At 40.9% G+C, this 20,311-nt stretch overlaps 1 protein-coding gene across 4 annotated transcripts in view; it reads right to left on the bottom strand.

Moving 5' to 3' along the window:
• The window catches only part of csmd3a (CUB and Sushi multiple domains 3a), a 215,391-nt gene extending 199,558 nt beyond the window's left edge, over positions 1-15,833 (bottom strand). For 2 of the 4 annotated variants that reach the window (XM_042106395.1, XM_042106396.1), the window contains exons 1-2: positions 15,492-15,825; positions 243-465 (exon numbers count right to left, since the gene is read on the bottom strand). In XM_042106395.1, the coding sequence (XP_041962329.1) occupies positions 243-465; positions 15,492-15,669 (401 nt within the window). In that variant the 5' untranslated portion in view covers positions 15,670-15,825. Of the gene's footprint in view, positions 1-242; positions 466-15,491 lie in introns of all 4 variants that reach the window. The other 2 variants (XM_042106397.1, XM_042106394.1) reach the window with 2 other exon arrangements.
• Between the last annotated feature and the right edge of the window lie 4,478 nt (positions 15,834-20,311).

Here is a 20,311-nt window from a genome sequence, read left to right as displayed (position 1 = left end):
GATCAACACAGCATGTTTGCACCAAAGACTGTTTTTTCCCCTTTAAATGTCCCCCAAATAGCCTGAGACTTGCTTCACTTTCAAAATGCCAATGCAACCCTCTTATATTCTGTGGTGTGTCGACATACTGATACTCTCCATGTCCTTCTGCTGTGTCACTGAAAGTTTGTCCTGAATACCAAAATATCCCCGTAATTGTAACCAGGGCAGCAGTGGGCACTGGCGGTGACAGGGTGACTCACCTTGTTCGAAAGTTTGCCGGGTGAGGATGCCCGTCATACAAAGATAAAAAGTCGTACTCCTCCTCCACAGCGAAAGACTGAAAAACTATGTGAATTCTGTTCCTCTCCTCCGCCACAATAACCCACGTACAGTTGGCACCGTTGGGATATCCGTGTGGGAATCCGGGGCTTTCTATGGTGCCATTCCTCCCTTTTAAAGTCCCCCCACAAGTAAAAATGAAACCTGAAAGGGGAAGAAAGAAGAAAGACATTAGACCATTGGCACAGCCTCAACACATTACAGCATCTAGTATTCTATGCCCACCTTCAGTGAATGTTCTGTTTTACTAATGATAAGTACAGTATATAATCACTCGTATATATTCTCATTTTCTTCTGGACTTTGTGTTTCTTTGTGTGGATGTGTTTCTGCTGCTGCTGCTGTGTGTGTGTGTGTGTGTGTGTGTGTGTGTGTGTGTGTGTGTGTGTGTGTGTGTGTGCTTGCATGGCCGTGTGTTAAAAATAACTACAATGGTCTTTTGCATTCTGGTGTGAAAAGAGCGATTGGTGAAATTCAATTCCCAAGACAATGACTGAAGCATCACATAAGTCAGGCTACAACACTTTTAGAGTTAAGAGTTTCATTTCATGGCTTATGATTCAAATGGAAATGAGACAGGCGCTCTCTCCCGTATTTTGGCAATAATAATGCAGTTTACATTGAGCCCACTGCCACATACAAAGCAGGGCTATTTTGCTGGCAATTCGGTGAGTAGACTAGTAATGACAAAAGAAAGTTAATTGAGATTTGCAGTTTATCCTCTCCACACCCCTCAAGAGGTAATTAGCTTTTCCGGTATGGGGATGATTTTTGTAACTTTGTTTCAACATTTGTGTGTGTGTGTGTGTGTGTACACCAAAAGGATATCAAGATAACCATAGGGGCCTGCTCGCATTGACTGGACCCCCTGCCACTGTTCCATTTTCCAGTATTTTCACTCTATTGTGTGGAAAAAAAACAAAAACAGACATTTCAGGCGGCCGGCTCAACCGGCACTGAGAGCCTCTCCAAATAATCCCTGATTGCATATCGCAGACATGAACAGCAGTTGGAAATGGGTGCTCTTTCATGGAATTTCAATCCACCACCCAAGTTCATGACCTGTGAGACCCCACAACGGCAATATTCTTATGTCACTCCAGGGAATCTTTTTGAAATTATTAGATAAACAGAACAAACCAGCAGTCCACCCTAACACAAACAGATACATGGATATTGGCCTCATGTTTCACTGCTTGCACCTAGTATTACAATCCCTCCCTGGTACACTTAGTTGTTTATTAACGCCAAGGGGATTCTCGGTTGCCTTATTATAGTGTTGCGATTCCCAGTGGAGATAATCTTTGCAACACATCATGCAAAGAAAACAAGAGGTGAAACAGAAATGTCAATACTCTTCACGGATGCATCCCCTTATAGCACCAGTCAATGGGATTTGCATTTACCCTTGACTGGTAAACAAGAGGGTATGAAAGGGAAGGTTCTGTCGCCTCTAGCCCAATCAAATTAGGTTAGAGAAAAGGATTTAACCATTATATGGTACAACTATGATAAGCGTGTTGTAATTATATTTACATAAAGCACTAACACTCAGGGGACAAATAGTATTATATTTAAGGACCGCAATGACTTAGAGGTAAAAATGAAAGAGATAACTGAAGAGGATAGAGGAAACCACTGTGTTATGGAATGGGCAGCACTGTAAAATAACCACCAAAAAGCCCATTTGTAAAACAAAAGGGGCAAATCCTGGAAACTTCTCTGTAAAATGGACTCCCAGTGCTGCTGGCGAACCACTGTGTGATATGTGGCGAAGAGTCGAGGGTGCAATCTCAGCGCCCGAAAAGCCTATCATTCTGTCCCTGTGGGGCCACAATGAGGAGTAATTACAGAGAAATTAGCTTCCGCACTCCTTATCGATCACATATCCAAAAGAGGGCCCTGCGCCGTTTTCCTCACTTGGACTGTCTTATCTCTGACTGCCCTGCATTCCCTGGAGTGGAGCAGACACGGCACCTTCAAAGATGGTAACTCCTCTGAAGCCAATAGCCCAGCATGGACGCTAATAGCTTCTATCTGGCCTTCCATTCTCGGTTTCTCTCTCTCTCTGGTCTTAGTGGGCATCCTGTAGTGGGGGACCAGATACAAGAAGCCAAGGTTCACGAACGCGCAACATGGTGGATGTCATTGTCAAAGCGGCAGTGGCAACTTAAGAAGATTAAAACAAGGGCACACGTTATCACACACAAGAATGCACATACACACACACTAGCATGCCTGCAGAAACACACACATTTCTCTCTTTCACTCGCTCTTTTTCTCTCTCATACACACATTCTATTTCTTTTCGTTCTCTCTCACTCTCTCCCTCATACACGCACACAAACAGTAAGAAAGAGAGAGAGAGCGGAAGAGAGAACCTCACAGGCTAATACTTCAGACTTGTTATAATTAGCGGCGAGTTACTCCCCACGCATCATGACTGGGCATTGAATCATATTAGAATTCAGCGCCACTAGCGAGACATTTTAAGGTACTGGCCAAACTAAGTATAACTGTATCATGCATTGTACTGGATCAATGAAATTCTCTCAGGGCATCTCCATTGCTAACCTCGAAAGCTAAAATATACTTGAGCTGCAAATCGAGCTACGTGTAAGCACTCCATTCCACACTCTCTTCCCACTGTCTTGACAACCCTTCATCTTGAGTTCTAATTTTTGACTAACATCATTGTAGACCTACTGCCCACGTTTAACTTCCTTTGCCCTTTGATTTGTTAAGGGCCAAGGCTAGAAAATAACAAGATTTTCATATTTCACTAAATTGAGAAGGAACTATCTAACTCTATAATAGGCAGAGAAAACCCTATTAAGGAAGGTTAAGATACAGTCTGCCCATGTTCATAAGCCTTTAAGCACATTCTATGTTTAAAAAAAGACATATTGTGTTTTAAAATGTGCTATACCCATTTTCCTACAACCCTACCATCAATTCTGTCTCCAGGACCTACAGTAGGTCACTGTGATAGTGATGTTTTCTTACCCTTCACTTTTGTTAACTGTCGATGAACAAATAGACTCAATACAAGTACAACTGAATCTATGAAAGACTACAAAAAAAACGTACATCCTCCTGTTGCGCTAGACGGCTCTAAAGAAGGAGCCGCGTTTCCAACACGCTCTTGTGCTTTCAGAGAACGTAATGTGCAGGGACGTGCCCCAAATCCATTCCAGCATTCTATCTCCCATGTTCCTTTCCTGCTTTACTCTCATGGCAAAGCTGCCCGATTCATCCACTAGTCACCTTGATTATACTGCTTGCTCCCCTGAGGTCATTCTCTCAGACACGGATGGCAGTATAGGCTGGCACAGCCACAATGAATTGCAATGAGAGGCAGCATTAACCACATGTGGAGACTGCCAGGCACTGATAGTGGCACAGGCCTTATGAATCAGCATCTAAACACGTATAGCTCATTCGGATGGGAAGCTGGGGCTGAGATGGGCCCAGCTGTTTGCCTCCGTAGTTAAACATATTGGCTCCTCCTGATGCTCTTTTTCAGCGGCCGCTCTCCTGCGGACGCCTGTCTGGGTGGTTCTCGTGTTCACTCAAAACTGATTTGCTTCGCTTCCAGATGGGTAACTGCGATGGATTATTATTTCGCTTTATATTCCCCACAGATGGATGTTGTGCGTTCTTTCAGTGACAGACCCAGGTTTGAGAAAACGGGGGGCCTGTATTCTGTCCCTTTATGGTGACCTGCATCTTCCTCTCTTCTAAATACATCATATCTCTCCCTCATTCTACAGATGTGTAAAGGAAATCCATAATAATGATTATTTGCACAAGTGAATGTAACAAAATATGATAGACCTGAGCCAAACACATAACTGCTAATAACCTAACAACTTCACAGCTCAAAGAACTGTAGATGTAAATTGATGGAGGATTTTTTTGTATTACACAGTTAGAAAAGAAAGCTAATTTAATAAGTCTGTGACTAGACATAGGGTCAATGGTATGAGCTACTAATGTTTTATTTTAGTAGTAGCACGTATTCACATAGCTGATCTTCACACAAAGCAGATGAATAAGCTCTCTATGCATTTTAAGGCTCCATTCAAGTCATTTAACTCCTCTCTTTAATTCCATCCGTGAATTAGTGAAACACACTCAGCACACAGTGAACACACAGTGAGGTGCAGCACACACTAATCCCAGCACAGAGAGCTGCCTGCTACAGCAGCGCTCAGGGAGTAGTGAGGGGTTAGGTGCCTTGCTCAAGGAAACTTCAGCCACTTCCTACTGGTCGGGGTTCGAACCGGCAACCCTCTGGTTACAAGTCCGAAGCGCTAACCAGTAGGGCACAGCTGCCCATGCACACCCACCTACAGAAGTAGCCCAGCTAAAAAGTAGCCTACATAGTAACAACATCCACATGCAATATCTTTACAACAACAACGCCTAACAACGACCTATTCATTTGGACAACTTTATACAGCCCTATAAAGGCTAAAGTTACCTTTAGTTTTGTTCTAGCGTATCGTTCACGTATGGCTTTAAACAGCTGTAATGCTAGCTTAACGTTTTGACAAGCACACCAATTTTGCCTACCTTGTTCTTGCTTGCGGCTTGCCCATCTGAAACAACAACCCTCTAGCTTTGCTTAGTCTCGATCTTTTCTGTTTTTGTTGTTTAAAAAAAAAAAGTTATAGTTATAGTGTTTACAAACTTTACAGAAAATTCTAAAGAGCCTACTGTCATGCAGTTAATGGGATACTGTGCAGAGTTGCAAAGTCATGGTAGGCCAATTTGGTGTGAGTACACACAGTAGGGGACATTCTCTCTCGTTGTTCGAGTAGCCTGATTGTACGCGCAGTGCGTACGGCCGTACACCTGCAGGCGTGCCTGGGCCGGAGCATAAAGTCAAGTGTTTTTAATACACATGTGACATTTTGTCTCTAGTGCTCTGCCTTTTACCAAAAACATTTATTGTGTTGCAGTTTTAGGAGAGTTTAACCTAAATTGAAAAGTGTTAACAACAGACAGATGTCAAGGTCACTGATTACAGCACAAGCCACCCTCCTAAGGAACGGCATCAGTGTCTGACTGAGCCTGAGTCCAGTATTTCAGAAGCAGTGCACATCTTCCCCTTAAGATTTTTTCTCTAGTCCTACTGTGTGGTTGCAAGGCTGTGGGAAAGAAAAAAAACTGAGGCCGTGTCCTCAATCTGCTAAAAAAAAGGGTATATAAAGTGTTCTGCTTGTGTGGCAACAGTGTGAAGGGCCTCCATTTCTCTGTTGGATGGTGTTAACAGTTCACCATCTTTTTTGAACCGGAGGGAGGCTATTGAAATCTGCTGGAAGCTATTTGCTCATACATAAAATAAAAAAAAGTTGTGACATATCTTAATATTTATCGACTAGAAAAGGACAGATGATGTTTACTGTAGCCTGCAAAACCTGTTTTAGATTCTTTCATCAGCTTGTGATACACTGGTCTAGCACTAGCTTGTGACACACTGGTCTAGCACTTGCCTGTTAGCACTTGTTGATCTACACTCTCCATTTGTAACAGCAGAACAATAACCGCAGTCTTTTCTCCACTCATTTTCTTTCTTCACGTAGAAACGGGCAGACTAGCATATTTAGATCATTGTCTTCCGCCATCATATCATAATATGTGATTAGGGCTGCAGCTATCGATTCTTTTTGTAATCGATTAATCTAGCACTTTATCAATCGATTAATCAGATAATTTTTGTTTTGCATTTTTAAACAACCAAACACATAATGCATAACGAAAATGACATAGCTGTAAAATGATCAAGCAATTGGCACAGAGGTATTTATTCTAACTCCAAGATTAGGCTACAAAACTAAGCCTATTTATTGCAATTTACCCATTTAGTGTTTTTAAGTGCCAGTGCCATCAATTAAAAAATGTTCAAAATGCTCTCTGTAAAATTGCAGCCTCTTGTGCATGACTTAGCTGGGCAAACAAAGCTGTCCATACTATGTTGTGAAGTGCTGGGAGGGAGAAGAGGGAAAGCAATTTAATGTATTAATATGTAGCCTACAACAAGTTTCATGCTGTAATCTAGACCTGACATCAACATAAATATCTGTTTTATGTAGATTTCTACACCTGCAGCATTTACCATTAGGCTACTAACAAATAATTTTACCATTAGGCTACTAAAACATAGTCTACCATTAGGCTACTAACAAATAATTTTACCATTAGGCTACTAAAAAATAATTTCTGGAGTGAGCCTATTTGCTATGGTAACCTAGCAACCTGTGTGTGTGTGTGTGCACGCGTGCGGTGCGTGAGGAAAGATGAGGGTGCATGCATGTGTGTGAGGGGTTCTTTTTTAGGCATATGTCTTGCAATTGAATGTGAATAAGTTTACTTACTTAAAAACATCAAAGCTAAACAAGCCATCACGACATCGCTACAAATACAGTATGTGATTAAAATCAGCCAACATCAATGTAGGCTATAGGCTACGTAGATAGATGACAGATAGGCTAGATAGATTGATAAATAGCCTAGCCTACTTTATTGACGCTTGGTGAAACAGCATGGAGTGGATATTTAGGTTCAGATGCTTGTTCTTTTCCTTTTTGAGTATGTAATGATCCCCAAAACTTTACTTGAAAACTTTAGACATTCCCTGCCATTTATGGATATCTTGACTCCGCCATCGCGCCAGCTAAATTCAGAATGTATCACGATTCACGCGCTAGTGGTGTGCTTCCTGAACAACGGTCCGTGTGGAACAATCAGATCCCGGCGCGTATAGTGCGCGTCATAGGAATTTAACGAGGCTTCGAGGCAGGGTTTTTGCCTCGAGTAATTTTTGTAATTGAGTTATTCAAGTAACTCGATGAATCGTTTCAGCCCTATATGTGATGTTAAACAGACATCCATCAAACAGTTTTAGCACACTTAAGCAACACAAACAGTTCACTACTGTGTTCAGACAAAAGGCTGTGCACAGTGTCATTTTAATATTGTATCCTGTGCATCTTAAACTCGTTTTTCAAAGTCTTTGGTGGGATTATGTTCTGGAAATGAATAGATAAGAAACAGCAGTGTCCCGACAGTGGAATTGAAGACAAGACCAGAAATTGTATTGGTTTTGTTTAGGTGCAGTAAGGCAGATTTGGTAGGTGTTAATGTGGCTTGCTTGTCACTATCCATCTAGTGTATTTTAGATAGATTTGCATTGCAACACAGCATTTGTTACGCAAGAGACAAACAAATACCATTTTGACAGTAGAATTGGAGTTAACATTCTAATCTCGTTGGTCAAACTAAAATCCAGTACAACACTCCCAGACCACAACAAACAGTGAGTGCAAGACATACAGTGGACGCCAGGCTTCGTGTAATACTGTAACGGTCAAAACTTCAGACCCCTAATGTCCATAAAGAGCCACTATACACACTCCTCATATTCTGCCCATTGAATCTGTGACCGTCATCATTTAAACCCCTTGCAGAGGGCCTTCTGCAGCACTTATGAGTGATTTGAAATGATCACCTACTAGCTTGCACTGATTGCACGTCCAATGGTCCAGTAGTTCTGGCACATTATTTTCAATCTTGATTGTAATGAAGTGGATTGAGAGAATCTGACTTAGATATGCTCTCACCCTGAACCAGGGTGGGCCAACCATTTAACTGCTTCCCTCAGAGATCATTACAGCTGGAAAAGGCATTGGCCTTGATAAGTACTAAGACATTATACTCACCAAAGGAATATCGACAGTGAAGACATATAAGGAAATTCAATTTAATTTACTTGGTTTCTTTCTGTGTTTAATTCTTCAAAATGTTTTTATTTTGTTTCTGTTATTAGAATTTCATCAGACAATACAGCCCCATGCTGGATAAGGTCCAGGATAAAAGGATTAGCAAATAAATCCATCACCATTTGTAATGGCACGACACCTCTAAGTACTGGTTTCTCCTAACTATGACAGGCTCTTGTGCCTGTGTTTATTAGCCCCGGACCTTGCAGGCACACAGGGAGTCAGATTGATCAAAGTGGTGGTGGTAGCCCTTTCAAGCCCAGTAAAGGTCAACCTAGAGCTCATGACGGCAAAATGAATGAACTCCAATCGGACTACAGCTATATGGTGTATTATATATATATATATATATATATATATATATATATATATATATATATATATATATATATATATATTTATTTATATATAGTGATCTCCGCAGACAACAAGAATGCACTAGTCCCTGTCTTTAAGAATTTATCACCATCCTCAAGCACTGTCAAGGACAAATGAATCCATATGAACTCTACCACAGCCACACAGTTTCACGCTGTTAATAATATAGTGTCTTACGACCCCCTGTGCCCCCTTCAGGCCTGGCATGGCCAGTGCAGGCCTAGCTGGTCTAATTAGCTAATGATGCACACCTGATGAAGGTGTGTGGGTATGTTAGGGGTTCTTTTGGTAATGGTTATCTATTGCTTTTGGTTGTTACATGTGCTACTCAAACAACAACTGTTTAACATCTACATGGGGACATTATTATAAAGATAAGGATATTATCAGCTATTATTGTACAGCTCTTCACAATGCAAGTAGAACGCTCCATTGACTTGAATGGGATTTCCTAAAGTTCTACCGGTCATTATTTTCGTCTAAGGACCTCCAAATAATGAACGCTGTCAATGGCAGACGGTTGATCAGCTGTGTTCTAAAGAATGTTGATTCACGTTTAGCGTGTGTTACAAACTATTTGTTTCTCAGCAAAAGCCACAACATAAAGGTAACAAATAAATGTAAAAGAGACATTTATTTTTTCGTTTTGGCAAGTAGCCTTATAATAAATGGGATAATGTATAGAACGTCGCTCATTATTGTGAAAATAAGTCCCTTCAGGGCGAAGCAAGACCCCCTCCGCTGGCGTGTCGGGATCCAGTTCGCATTATCGGGACTTATTTTCCCAATAATGACCGGCGTTCTATACATTATCCCTTACATAATGTATCTGACTATGTATGTAAATGCAAAAAAGACTATTAGGACTTCATCAGGAGCTGACTCATAATTGTGCTTGTGTGAGATTCAAGCATTTCCACAAACAAAGCCGTGCCTGCTTACAAGAATGTAATCTCTTTGTAAATTCCAAGGGAATTCCACCAGGTAAAGAGTAAAGAAAAGCAATCTCATTGTTTCTGGGTTTACCACGCATCTTGATTTTAAAGCTACATTGTGGAATTTCTTCTCCCATCTAGTGGTGAGATGGTATATTGCAGACTCCAGCCCCCACTCCAAGCGGAATTTACTAACTACGGAAGCCGCACCATAAATGTCCTCGCTGACGTTACAAGTCATACATGACTTTATCGAGTATTCCTTCTTGTAGTGAGGTTATTAGACAAAAATAATTGTAAATTGCATTTAGTAATTTAGTCCATCAAACTATAGCTCATATACATCATGTAAGATGAATAATGTTGTTACAGATGTTATTTTGGCTTATATTCAGCGATCAACTTATCAGTGCTAACGATATTGGACAATACTGTATGAAGATATGTAGTTCAAGATAACGCTAACATGGTCTTCTATCTCCGTACGAAGAGTCAGATATCATCAAGTGATTCAATCGTATGTATTCTGAATGGCAGATTCTAGGCTTACGAGAATACTTTGATTTGTTAGTGGAAGTAATTACATATGAATGAGCATGTATTTTTGAAAGAAAAAATGGGTTTTTGCTAAGAATCAACCCAAAAAATTACACAATGTAGCTTTAAGGCAACTTAAAGGTACATTGAAATACTTCACCTACACTGCTAGTGAAAAAATAATCTATACATACATGTTTTGTGATAGTCAATTAGCAAAGTTAACTCTCTGATTTTTTTTGGTTAGTAATGCATTTTAATAAGGTTTTCAAACTGGTTTATAAATGAAATAGCTGTCCCGGTTTGGTGCTTAATAATTACTTCCTCAGACCACCATCTGTTATCAAATTTTGTAAACACTTCTGAGGATTTCAGAAGTGTGTGTGCATGTGTGTGTGTGTGTGTGTGTGTGTGTGTGTGTGTGTGTGTGGCTGGAAACTAAGTAAGATGTGTGCAGCAGGTCCTTATACACGTATCAGTGCAAGTCAGCCAAGCCGTCTCATCACAGGATCTTCAACTGTGACAGCAGTGTCGGCGTGCATGGACTGCAGGTTGGAAGGGGTTTAACTGATTAACTGAACTGATTAACTGGTCAGTAATATGCTCTGAGGTCCACGCCACAGACCACAGGTCACCTGTAATGTTCTCAATGTCCGACATGTCATTTGACAGGAATCAATCAGCCAGTGATCCGCGAACAGAAAAAAAGGCCCTCTATACATGCTCTATCTGGGCTGCCAGGGGAGAGATGACAAGCTGTGATGATGCCATTTACTGGTGAACACCCACCCACCCACACACACACACACACACACACACACATACACACGCACACACACACATACCCTGGCACTGTGGTGACATAGACTTCATGAGAACAAGTATTAATAGCAGAGGGGTGATGCTGAGTAGATGAAAAAGTTCTGCATTATTGATGTGTCCTTCACCCATGAACTGTCAAACATGTCCCATCCCTCTTCAAACACTGTCGTCGCGTCACACATTGCTGTTAACAACAACATGGTGATTTCATTCAATATTTTTTAACAGCCTGGTAGGGGGAATGTAATACAAGGGTGTGTTTTTTTAATATAACTCATGTCAAACAGCGAGATAAAAACTACCCCTGCTGATATTCGGTTCAACTTACTGCTCATTAATGGAAACATCATGTAATGACTGTATGTCTGCTTGAAAGTAAAACAAACATGCTCACATCACAATGTAGCACCAGATTAGTGGACTCTTGCATAAAAAAAATACTTTTATAATGTGCCAGTCATCAGTAATGAATAAAAGATGAGCTTCTAAATTATGTGAAATAATCCTTCCCATCCTATGAAACAGGGACAAAACAGGCTTGACTCTCTACAATATGGCAGAGGCTGGCCTCACTTCTTTAAAGACGAGAGTACATTCAGGCTCAAATGAGTGCGCATAAAGCGGTGATCCGACACCTGAGGGCAAAGGATAATGTCCTCATTCCCCGAGAATATTATTTCACTGACAAATGACACCACTGATGAGCTACTCCTTATGATTGTCATCCCCACGCTCAACAACTTCCTCTCATCTCTCCCTTGTATCAGTAAATGGCAAAAAAAAAAAAAATGTGGAGCCATCTTGAAGATAATTATTGAGGAAAAGTAAATTGGAGACTTATTAACATCCAGAAATATCTTGAGGCAAAGGAATTTTTAGTGTCATGTTATTTTACTGACAAGCTAAATCATATTGTTCGAAAATGACACCAGCCTTTTGGAAACTATACTAGAAAGTCAGTACATTCTCTGATGTCCAAATAACACAGCTTAGTTCGGCTCAAAGAAGTGTTTTTTTGACAATATACTGTCCATTGATCAGGACATCTGTAGACGTTATTATGCTGTTTATCTTATACAATCTCCCCTACTCACAAAATCAAATAAAGCTATAGTCTGGGGTTCTGCCATACACCTGGGGTGCCAATTCGGAGATTGAGAGGCTTATTAGAAATGTATCAGAGAAACCTAGCGGGCAATAACAGTGTTGTTTGTTTAGCAAAGGATAATATGTGGAAAGCAACTTCAAAGCCAGGACCGTCACACCACTGTGAATTTTGAAGGGAGAAAAGAAGACAAAGAAAAACACTAATTTGCATTTGAAGAAACACCCTGTGTGTTCACTATTATTTTACTGCAGGTGTGTCACGATGAAGCTTAGCATTCTATAAGATGTTTTTTTTTGTAATGAGCATTTTGTAGTTGTTTTGTAATGAGCATTTAGTTTTGAATGTATAATATGATATAGTGGGACTGCGAGAGACGATGAATATATACTATACTATATAGACCCTTTCAACAATAAAAACAAAAACAATGCTTGAACGTTCTATTTGGTTCCCAATCTACTTCCTCTGCATTAAGATAACATATGGAATGTTAAAAAGGAAGCCTTGTGGGGCCAACTATGATGCTGATAATGGAACTCTCTTGAAAGGGTCTATATACCATATATATATATAACTAGTGCAGTCCATTTATCCACCCAAAAGATGTCTCATACTTCAGTGGCACTCTAGCACCAACCCACTCCAAGTGCCATCCTCTGAGACAGATTGCCTGTACTTTGTGAAGGTACAGACAGTCCATGTGTGATTTTTTAGGGAAGACAGTGGAGATCATCTCTCTACAAATGTCATTCTGTACCTTGTAGTAAAGAAGCTTTCTACACATACATTACAGTTAAAGCCATTTTGTAAGATATCATCATCATTTAAGACAGTGATACTGTTCATTTTGCGAACAATGAATATGATCTATCGGTCTGTCTGTCTGTCTGTCTGTCTGCTCATCTGTCTTCTGATCTGTCTGCCATTGTGATTTAGTAGGTAGTTTGTCTTAATGCAGTAAGTTATTGTTAATAATATGACCTATTGGACAAGGTAAGAAAATACACTGAATAGAGTCTGGAAAACACTGGAAATAGTCCAAGCGTTAAAAGTCATCATCTTGCCAAGGGAGTATATGAGTAGATGGCAGGGGTTAATGACACCCTCATCCATCACAATGGCTCTCCATATCCACAACACAGCACATTTCCAATTGCATTCCACGTTCGTTCTCCCTCACGCCTTGTCAAGATGCCATGCTATCACAGTGTGGCTGATTCTGGTGGGGGAGAATAGAGACAGAGAAGTATCAGCTATGTGATTGGGGGGGGGGGGGGGGGGGGTTGAGGGTGGAGTGGGTGGATAGCTAGCCGCTGAAAGACTCTCCACACATAACCAGACAGCCACTGGACCATGACACTCAAACGTGAAAGATGATGGGGGCAGGCCAGAGAACAGCTGGATGTGATCCAATCAGCGGGATCTAAGCAAAATAGGATCACCTGGCTGGCAGGTGCATCTGGTATGGAAATGAGAGTGGTGAAATTCACTCAGTGGATGGATGGACAGTGCGCCCAGGGCACTATCCAAAAATGTTCACCCGAGGCACTGTCCATTTATAGCCCAAAAAATGAAGTATATTACATCAAGCCGTTAAATGACAGCATGCCTAGACTTAATGATGACTATATACTGTACGCCTCCATTGCCTGCACACACAACACTGGTATTTACTCTGAGGGACGAGGCATGTGAATTGAATTGGTCCTGAGCCAGGAGCGATTCGAGCATCTCTGATGTGTTAAGTGGAATTTGTGATGCACTGTAGCAAAGAGATGATGTTGTGTGTAAGAAAATGACAAGGTTGATGAAAAAGGTTATATGTATGTAATTAATTGCCTAAACCATTGTTCAGCTTATACCAATGGTGTGAACTATATTCTTATCAGTATAGCATGCATGTCATGGGAATACTGCAGCATGACACAACCCAATAATAGCATAAATCAAAGTTATAGACAAAAAGCAAAGCCTGACATGAGCCACTGAAACACACTTAACACGTCACGGAAGAAGACCATGATGAATAGACATTACATGTTTCTCTCATGATATCACTGAACACTAATGATATTCTTAATTAAGTAAAAGGGCCTTGTATCGAATATAAAATAAATGACTATGCCTCAAGCTAACCATTCTGAGAGATGGAATGTTCCACCAACAACGATTTTCCCAGCTACTAGTGTTCTTCCTAACTGGCCGTGCAATATATCAATGTCATTTACAGTCTGCGTGCAATGTAGAGGTTGTATCATTTATTTATGAAAAATCAGGCGTAACATGGTCGTTATTGAGGTTAGAAATGGCTTAAGAACAGTTCAGATTTTCTGAAGTTTAAAGAAAGAAGGGGGTCACGATTAGTTACTCTAGCGTTCACTATGAGCTAAGCCTGTTATAACACCAAACTAGATATGGTAGCCTATCCAAAACAGCGTTTGATGCATATGAGTCTTTACCGTTTACTTCTATTAGTATGAAAACATTGAGTAATCTGTGTTTGACATGTTTTTTTTCTTTTCTTTTTTCCAAATGGAATATCGCTGTCACAGAGACCGGAGGTCGTGAGTTGTCCACTGCATATAAGGCAGTGAAATTAGATGCCAAGTAATGACAACTTAAGAAAACCAATTGCTTATTTATCGACCTGGAACATTTGTATTGCTGGGCACATAACGTTAATCCGATGAAGCGGACACGAAAAGTGGACGACGATTCTCTCTTGAGAACCAACACGTTAAGCGATGTGACGCGTGATGTCATTAACAAGAATTGTGGGTGCACGCGCAACAATTAGTTCTACTGTAGCCTTGTGTTCAGCCTGAAATCCCCAAATGCCTCGTTTTAAAATGAGTTTGATACCTAAAGTAAATGTTAAAATACGGATTAATGGTTAATATTTTAAATAGATTAAATACAAAGTCATCGGTTGATGGTGCCGATGCCTTGGGAAAACACTTAAGATAGCAAATATATGATTATGCTATTACCTTAACATTCAGCATATGCTACTGAAACACAATTAGCTGGGAAAATCCAACTTTACAGTGCATGCGAGAACATAGACTATATATAGCCTAAACCTTATAAACAATTTTAGCAATGTTATAGGCGACCCAATCGCAGTAGAGAGGACTTCAGTCCTCACATAGGCTACATAATCACTGTTTGCGAGCTCAATTTCTTCGAATAGCGGAAACAGGTATGAGGATAACTGAACCACCACTTTAAGATGCTGAAAAGGACAAACAGGAAAATGCAGGCTATTTTACATTACTCACGATTTGCTTATCTCTGGAAATAATGAAACGTGTTCGAGTATGTTATTTGTGAAAGTAAAAAAAAAAAACATGAAGGTAGGCTACCAAAAATGTTATCTTCGTTTCACGCCGAGACGGAGTAGCTGCGCCGCGTTCGAATGCATAGCCTATACAGCAAGAATATTTATTAAGCCCTTACTCAAAGCCTGCATTGAGCGCTCAGCCTTGCAAGTCAATTCGCTCTCTAAACTCCCTCCTAAATCCCTTGCGTTTAGTGGGTTTGTCGGACGCATCAGACACAAGCCTTGTTAAAATTAAGATCAAAAAAGCACCGCAGACTCACCATGTACGTATGTGAACATCATTGAAAATAGAATATTCCAAATTATAAAGCCAGATTTTATCCTCATCGTTTTGTCTTGAACCAAGTCCGTTCGTCCACATTTAATACATCCTCTGTTAGAAATAACTAAAAATCCATTAATGCCATCGACGTATCCGGCTTTATAAACTGATTTCATATTCACAAAGTGTACGCTGGCTATTTGTGGTATTGATAGTCCTCGGTTGGAGGCAGAGTGCTGTCGTGTGGCGGGAGTGCGGTCACTGCGCGATGTGAGCTCTACGGTGATTTTTAGGATATCACAGCAACCTTGACGAGGACTCAACCATCTCGCCAACAGGGGCACAAAGTATACTCTTGTCTCCGCTTTTACCCCCTTTTCCTCCGCTCTCTTTTACTCCCCTCCTCTCAAGGCGACCCCCGGTTGTGATCATTACTGCTTTTAGCAATAAGGCAAAACAAATTCAATCGACACTTCAAGAGAGAAATTAGTAGTTTCTTTTTATGGTTTCGTTTCAGCTGACCACCCGTCATCAACGACTTTATAGAACGTCTTGTCTCGCGAATTAAACAGGGAATAAGTTGGAGCCGGCAACGAAGAGATTTTTCTTGGATTTTCTTATGTTAGCCTATGCAACATAGTTCGCAGGATCCTTCGGATCCAAGAGTCTCACCACAGCCTTCTCTGTGTCTGCAGACCTAAAAGTACCGATGACATTACTTTGGGCTAAGCTGAGGAAATCAGTCTCCTTGTTGTGTGGCGTCGAACTTTTCATTCATCATTGTATTCTATTGAAAATGGGACATAGCCCCTTCGGGATGCCGATCGAATTCTCTTCTCGGATCTGCACTTCAAATGAGCCTGTGGTATTGTGTTTCGAAGGGAGTCTTCTGCCATCTATAGGTTACAGCCCTCATTTCTTAAAACGCTTGCATAAATCTCTCTCTCACACACACACGCACGCACACACACACACACACACACACACACACACCAGAGAGAGGAAAAGATACATGCAACTGGGAGATTTACTTGTGTAATGAAAGCATTTAGCACTGTAATGTATTAACCACTTTGAGATTAATAGTATGGTGATGTAAGGCAGTGTTTTTCATCTTTTTTGTGCCACGGCACACTTTTGACACTTACCATAAGTAAGCCACCAACAATACCAAACATACCATAGCCAAAACTTAATACACAGATATGGCCTTATTATGGCTTCTATGCAAGACCTGCTCAATAAAACAAGCGCCCTCTGTTTCATTTTTAGGTGACTATATCTAATTTAATTGTTGTTATGAACTGGATATGTGATGATTCTGTGAATACTGGATATGAGGTCCCCGTTGTCAAATGCCTGCATACCACAAATAGTGCAATCATACAATCAATGGGAGCATGTGGTTATACATTCTTTGATGCAACAGTTGCTTTTCTGGACCAGTGAGTGACATTTGGGTAATTTTCTGTGGCACACCTGATGATCTCTCACAGTGGTTGAAAAACACTGATGTAAGGTATCATACACTGGGTAAAATTCAACTGAAAGGACACCTTAAACCTCACATAAGTAACACATACACATGGGGGATGCGCACTTCAATAACATTTTCTTGTGATGCAGGAACTATCCATGGTGCTGAAGTAGGAGAACAGCACAGTGCTGGAATTACTGTTAACGTCAATGTCTTCATATTTAACGTTCACAGGTTTTACCCTCTCTCCTCCTCACTCTTTCTGTCTCTCAGACATACATGGCACTTTATAACTATAAGTAATCTCTTCCATCTTCCATTTCTAGCCTAGCAATGACACATTGGAAGTAAAAGTGTGAGAAGCTATCTGATTTTTTTATTATTATTATTTCATTATGAGATTTCTGTATTATATTCATTGTGATTCATGCTTGAGTGGGCTTCAATAATACCCATCATAGGTGTGAAGGGGGTTGGATCCGGGAAGCCAGACCTTCTGGGGGTGTCGTAGGCCTAATTCAACGAAACACAGATGGAAGGTGCCTGATTGATAACCCCAGTGAAATGCTATTGTGATGCAATTTTTTTGTGCACAAAGGTTGCTTTGTTGGTAATTTTGTTTTTGTTGCAGACGTCAGCGCACGTGGTAATGTGAAGGAGGGCCTGGATGGATCTTGGATCTTGGAAGGGTACAAAACGCAGCGAGTTTGCGACTGCCGCCAATCAACTGCGCATTGTTGTTGTGTCCTGCGTCATGTTGTGTCATGTTATGGCGTGGTTGTTGATTGGCCACTGTGGAAAATCCCCTACCTATAGCACTAGGAATTTAACACCTGTCCTGTGTATCTCTCTCTCTCTCTCTCTCTCTCTCTCTCTCTCTCTCTCTGTCTCTGTCTCTCTCTCTCTCTCTCTGTCTGTCTGTGTGGCTGGAAACTAGATACGATGTGTGTTCTAGTACAGCACCCTTATCAGTGCAAGGGTGAGGTTCTTGCCTTTGTTATTTAATGTTGAATATTAATGTGAGTATTCACAACAAACACATAATTCCACATAATTCATTTTTTCCATGAGCCAAGTACCAGTTTAAATACATAAAACACAATACCCTTTTGTTTGGATAAGCAATGGAGCTGGGGTTCCTGTGTGGCAATGGTTGGGGTGATGGAGAATCTACTTGATATCATACTAGTTGGTGTTCTTGTAAAAAGAGCATAATTAAGGTGCCAAGACCTCTAAGTATAAGTATATATACTCTTTTGATCCCGTGAGGGAAATTTGGTCTCTGCATTTATCCCAATCCGTGAATTAGTGAAACACACTCTGCACTCAGTGAACACACAGTGAGGTGAAGCACACACTAATAACCACTAATAACAGCGGCGCTCGGGGAGCTCGGGGAGGGGTTAGGTGCCGTGCTCAAGGGCACTTCAGCCATACCTACTGGTGGGGGTTCAAACCAGCAACCCTCTGGTTACAAGTCCAAAGCACTAACCAGTAGGCCACGGCTGCCCCTAAGACACTGGTCTAGGCCTTGTTGAGGCAATACAGTGGTTCTCAAACTTCATTCATCATTCCCCACTTTGGAGGTTGGGCATTTTCAAGCACCACCTGACCCCATCACCTCAGCAAAATGGTAATGTTAAAATATTTTAATGCATTTTCGTGTTACATTTCCTGTCTCGGTTCACTGGGTCTGATGTTGTGTTCATTTAAATGTAGGTCTGTTTATGGCTCCTATGTAATGTTTGACATACAACATACATTTTGAATGTATGATCTTCCTTGTCACACTTTGAGAAGCATTGGGTTAATAGCAGGACTATAGCAGCAACTATTTCTGTGAAGCTACGCAGCATGTTACAGTTTTCCACCAATGGGACTGAAAGTAGCTTCACAAGTACAGTATATAAGATCTATCTTATTCAGGTGCCTCAGGAGGGGAGGACCCTACAATCTTAGATTATTGGGCCAGCTGTAGTCACATTTGGGAATGGTATACTAATAAAAGCATTTTCTACCTCTGTCCGCCTACCCCAACACCACCGTATGCATATTACCATCAAAGGTTTCCCTCCTGTGGCCCCAGCTGTGGCACAACTGGCTAGGGAACCTGCACCGTACGCCGGCGACCTTGGTTCGATTCCCACCCCGTGGTCCTTTCCGGATCCCACCCCAACTCTGTCTCCCACTCACTTCCTGTCGTTCTCCACTGTCCTATCTGATTAAAGGCATAAAAAGCCCCCCCCCCCCAAAAAAAGGTTTCCCGCCTCCAAAACAACATTTTTATCTGTACTGAAGAACCCACCCCAACACCGCCTGATGTGTGTTAAAGTTTCCCTCCTCCAATATGAAGTAGTGATAGTGCTCATCTGGTTTATTCCAGGGATTGTGGCCACAGAGAGATGCCAAATCTCTTCTGAGTACAACCCAGTTTCCAAAAAAGTTGGGACGCTGTGTAAAATGTAAAAAAAAATTAGAATGTGATTATCTTCAAATATTTACTCATTTTGAATTTGATGCCAACAACACATCTCAAAATAGTTGGGATGGGGGCAACAACGGCTAGAGAAGTTGTTGTATGATGCTAAGGAAAACACAAGGGGGAACATTTCACAACTAATTAGGTTAACTGGCACCATGATTGGGTATAAAAAGAGAGGTAAATAATGGAAAAATGTAAGAATAATGATCCTCAATGTGAAATTTCGAAGAATTTCATCATCTAGAACATAATATCATTAAAATATTCAGAAAATCCAGAGAAATCTTTGTAAACAAGGGAAAGGGTTGAAAGACAATATTGGATGGTGTGTGATCCTTGGGGCCTCAGATGGCACTGCAATAAAAAAGAGACCTGTTCCATTTAAATAAAATAATTGTATGGGCTCAGGAAAACATCCGATAACGACTGTGTACATACACAGTTTATTGCCCCAGTTTAATCAACGAATGAAACTCTACCAATGCAAAGAATAAAACTATTTTGAAACATGATCCAGAAATGCCACCATCCAATCTGTGCCCAAGTTCATTTACGATAGATGGAGGCAAAGTGTAAAACTGTTCTTTGAGCATCCTCTTGGTTTAAGAGGTGAGGGACCATCCAACTTGTTATTAGCACACAGTTCAAAAGCCCGTGATGGTTTAGGCGCATCTGTGCCTATGGCATGGCTAGCTTGCACAGCCACAATTATTCTCAATGATTTTTGATACAGTTTTTGAACAACAATGTCTTTTTCAGGGAAGACCTTGAATATTTCTGGAAAACAGTGCCAAACTGCATGCTGCACATATTGCAACAGTATGGCTCTATAGTAGCAGAGTCCAGGTGCTAAAATGAC

The sequence above is a fragment of the Alosa sapidissima genome, chromosome 10, assembly GCF_018492685.1.
Source record: "Alosa sapidissima isolate fAloSap1 chromosome 10, fAloSap1.pri, whole genome shotgun sequence".
In the NCBI taxonomy this organism is placed as follows: Eukaryota; Metazoa; Chordata; class Actinopteri; order Clupeiformes; family Clupeidae; genus Alosa; species Alosa sapidissima.
This window is presented reverse-complemented; position numbering and strand designations above follow the sequence as displayed.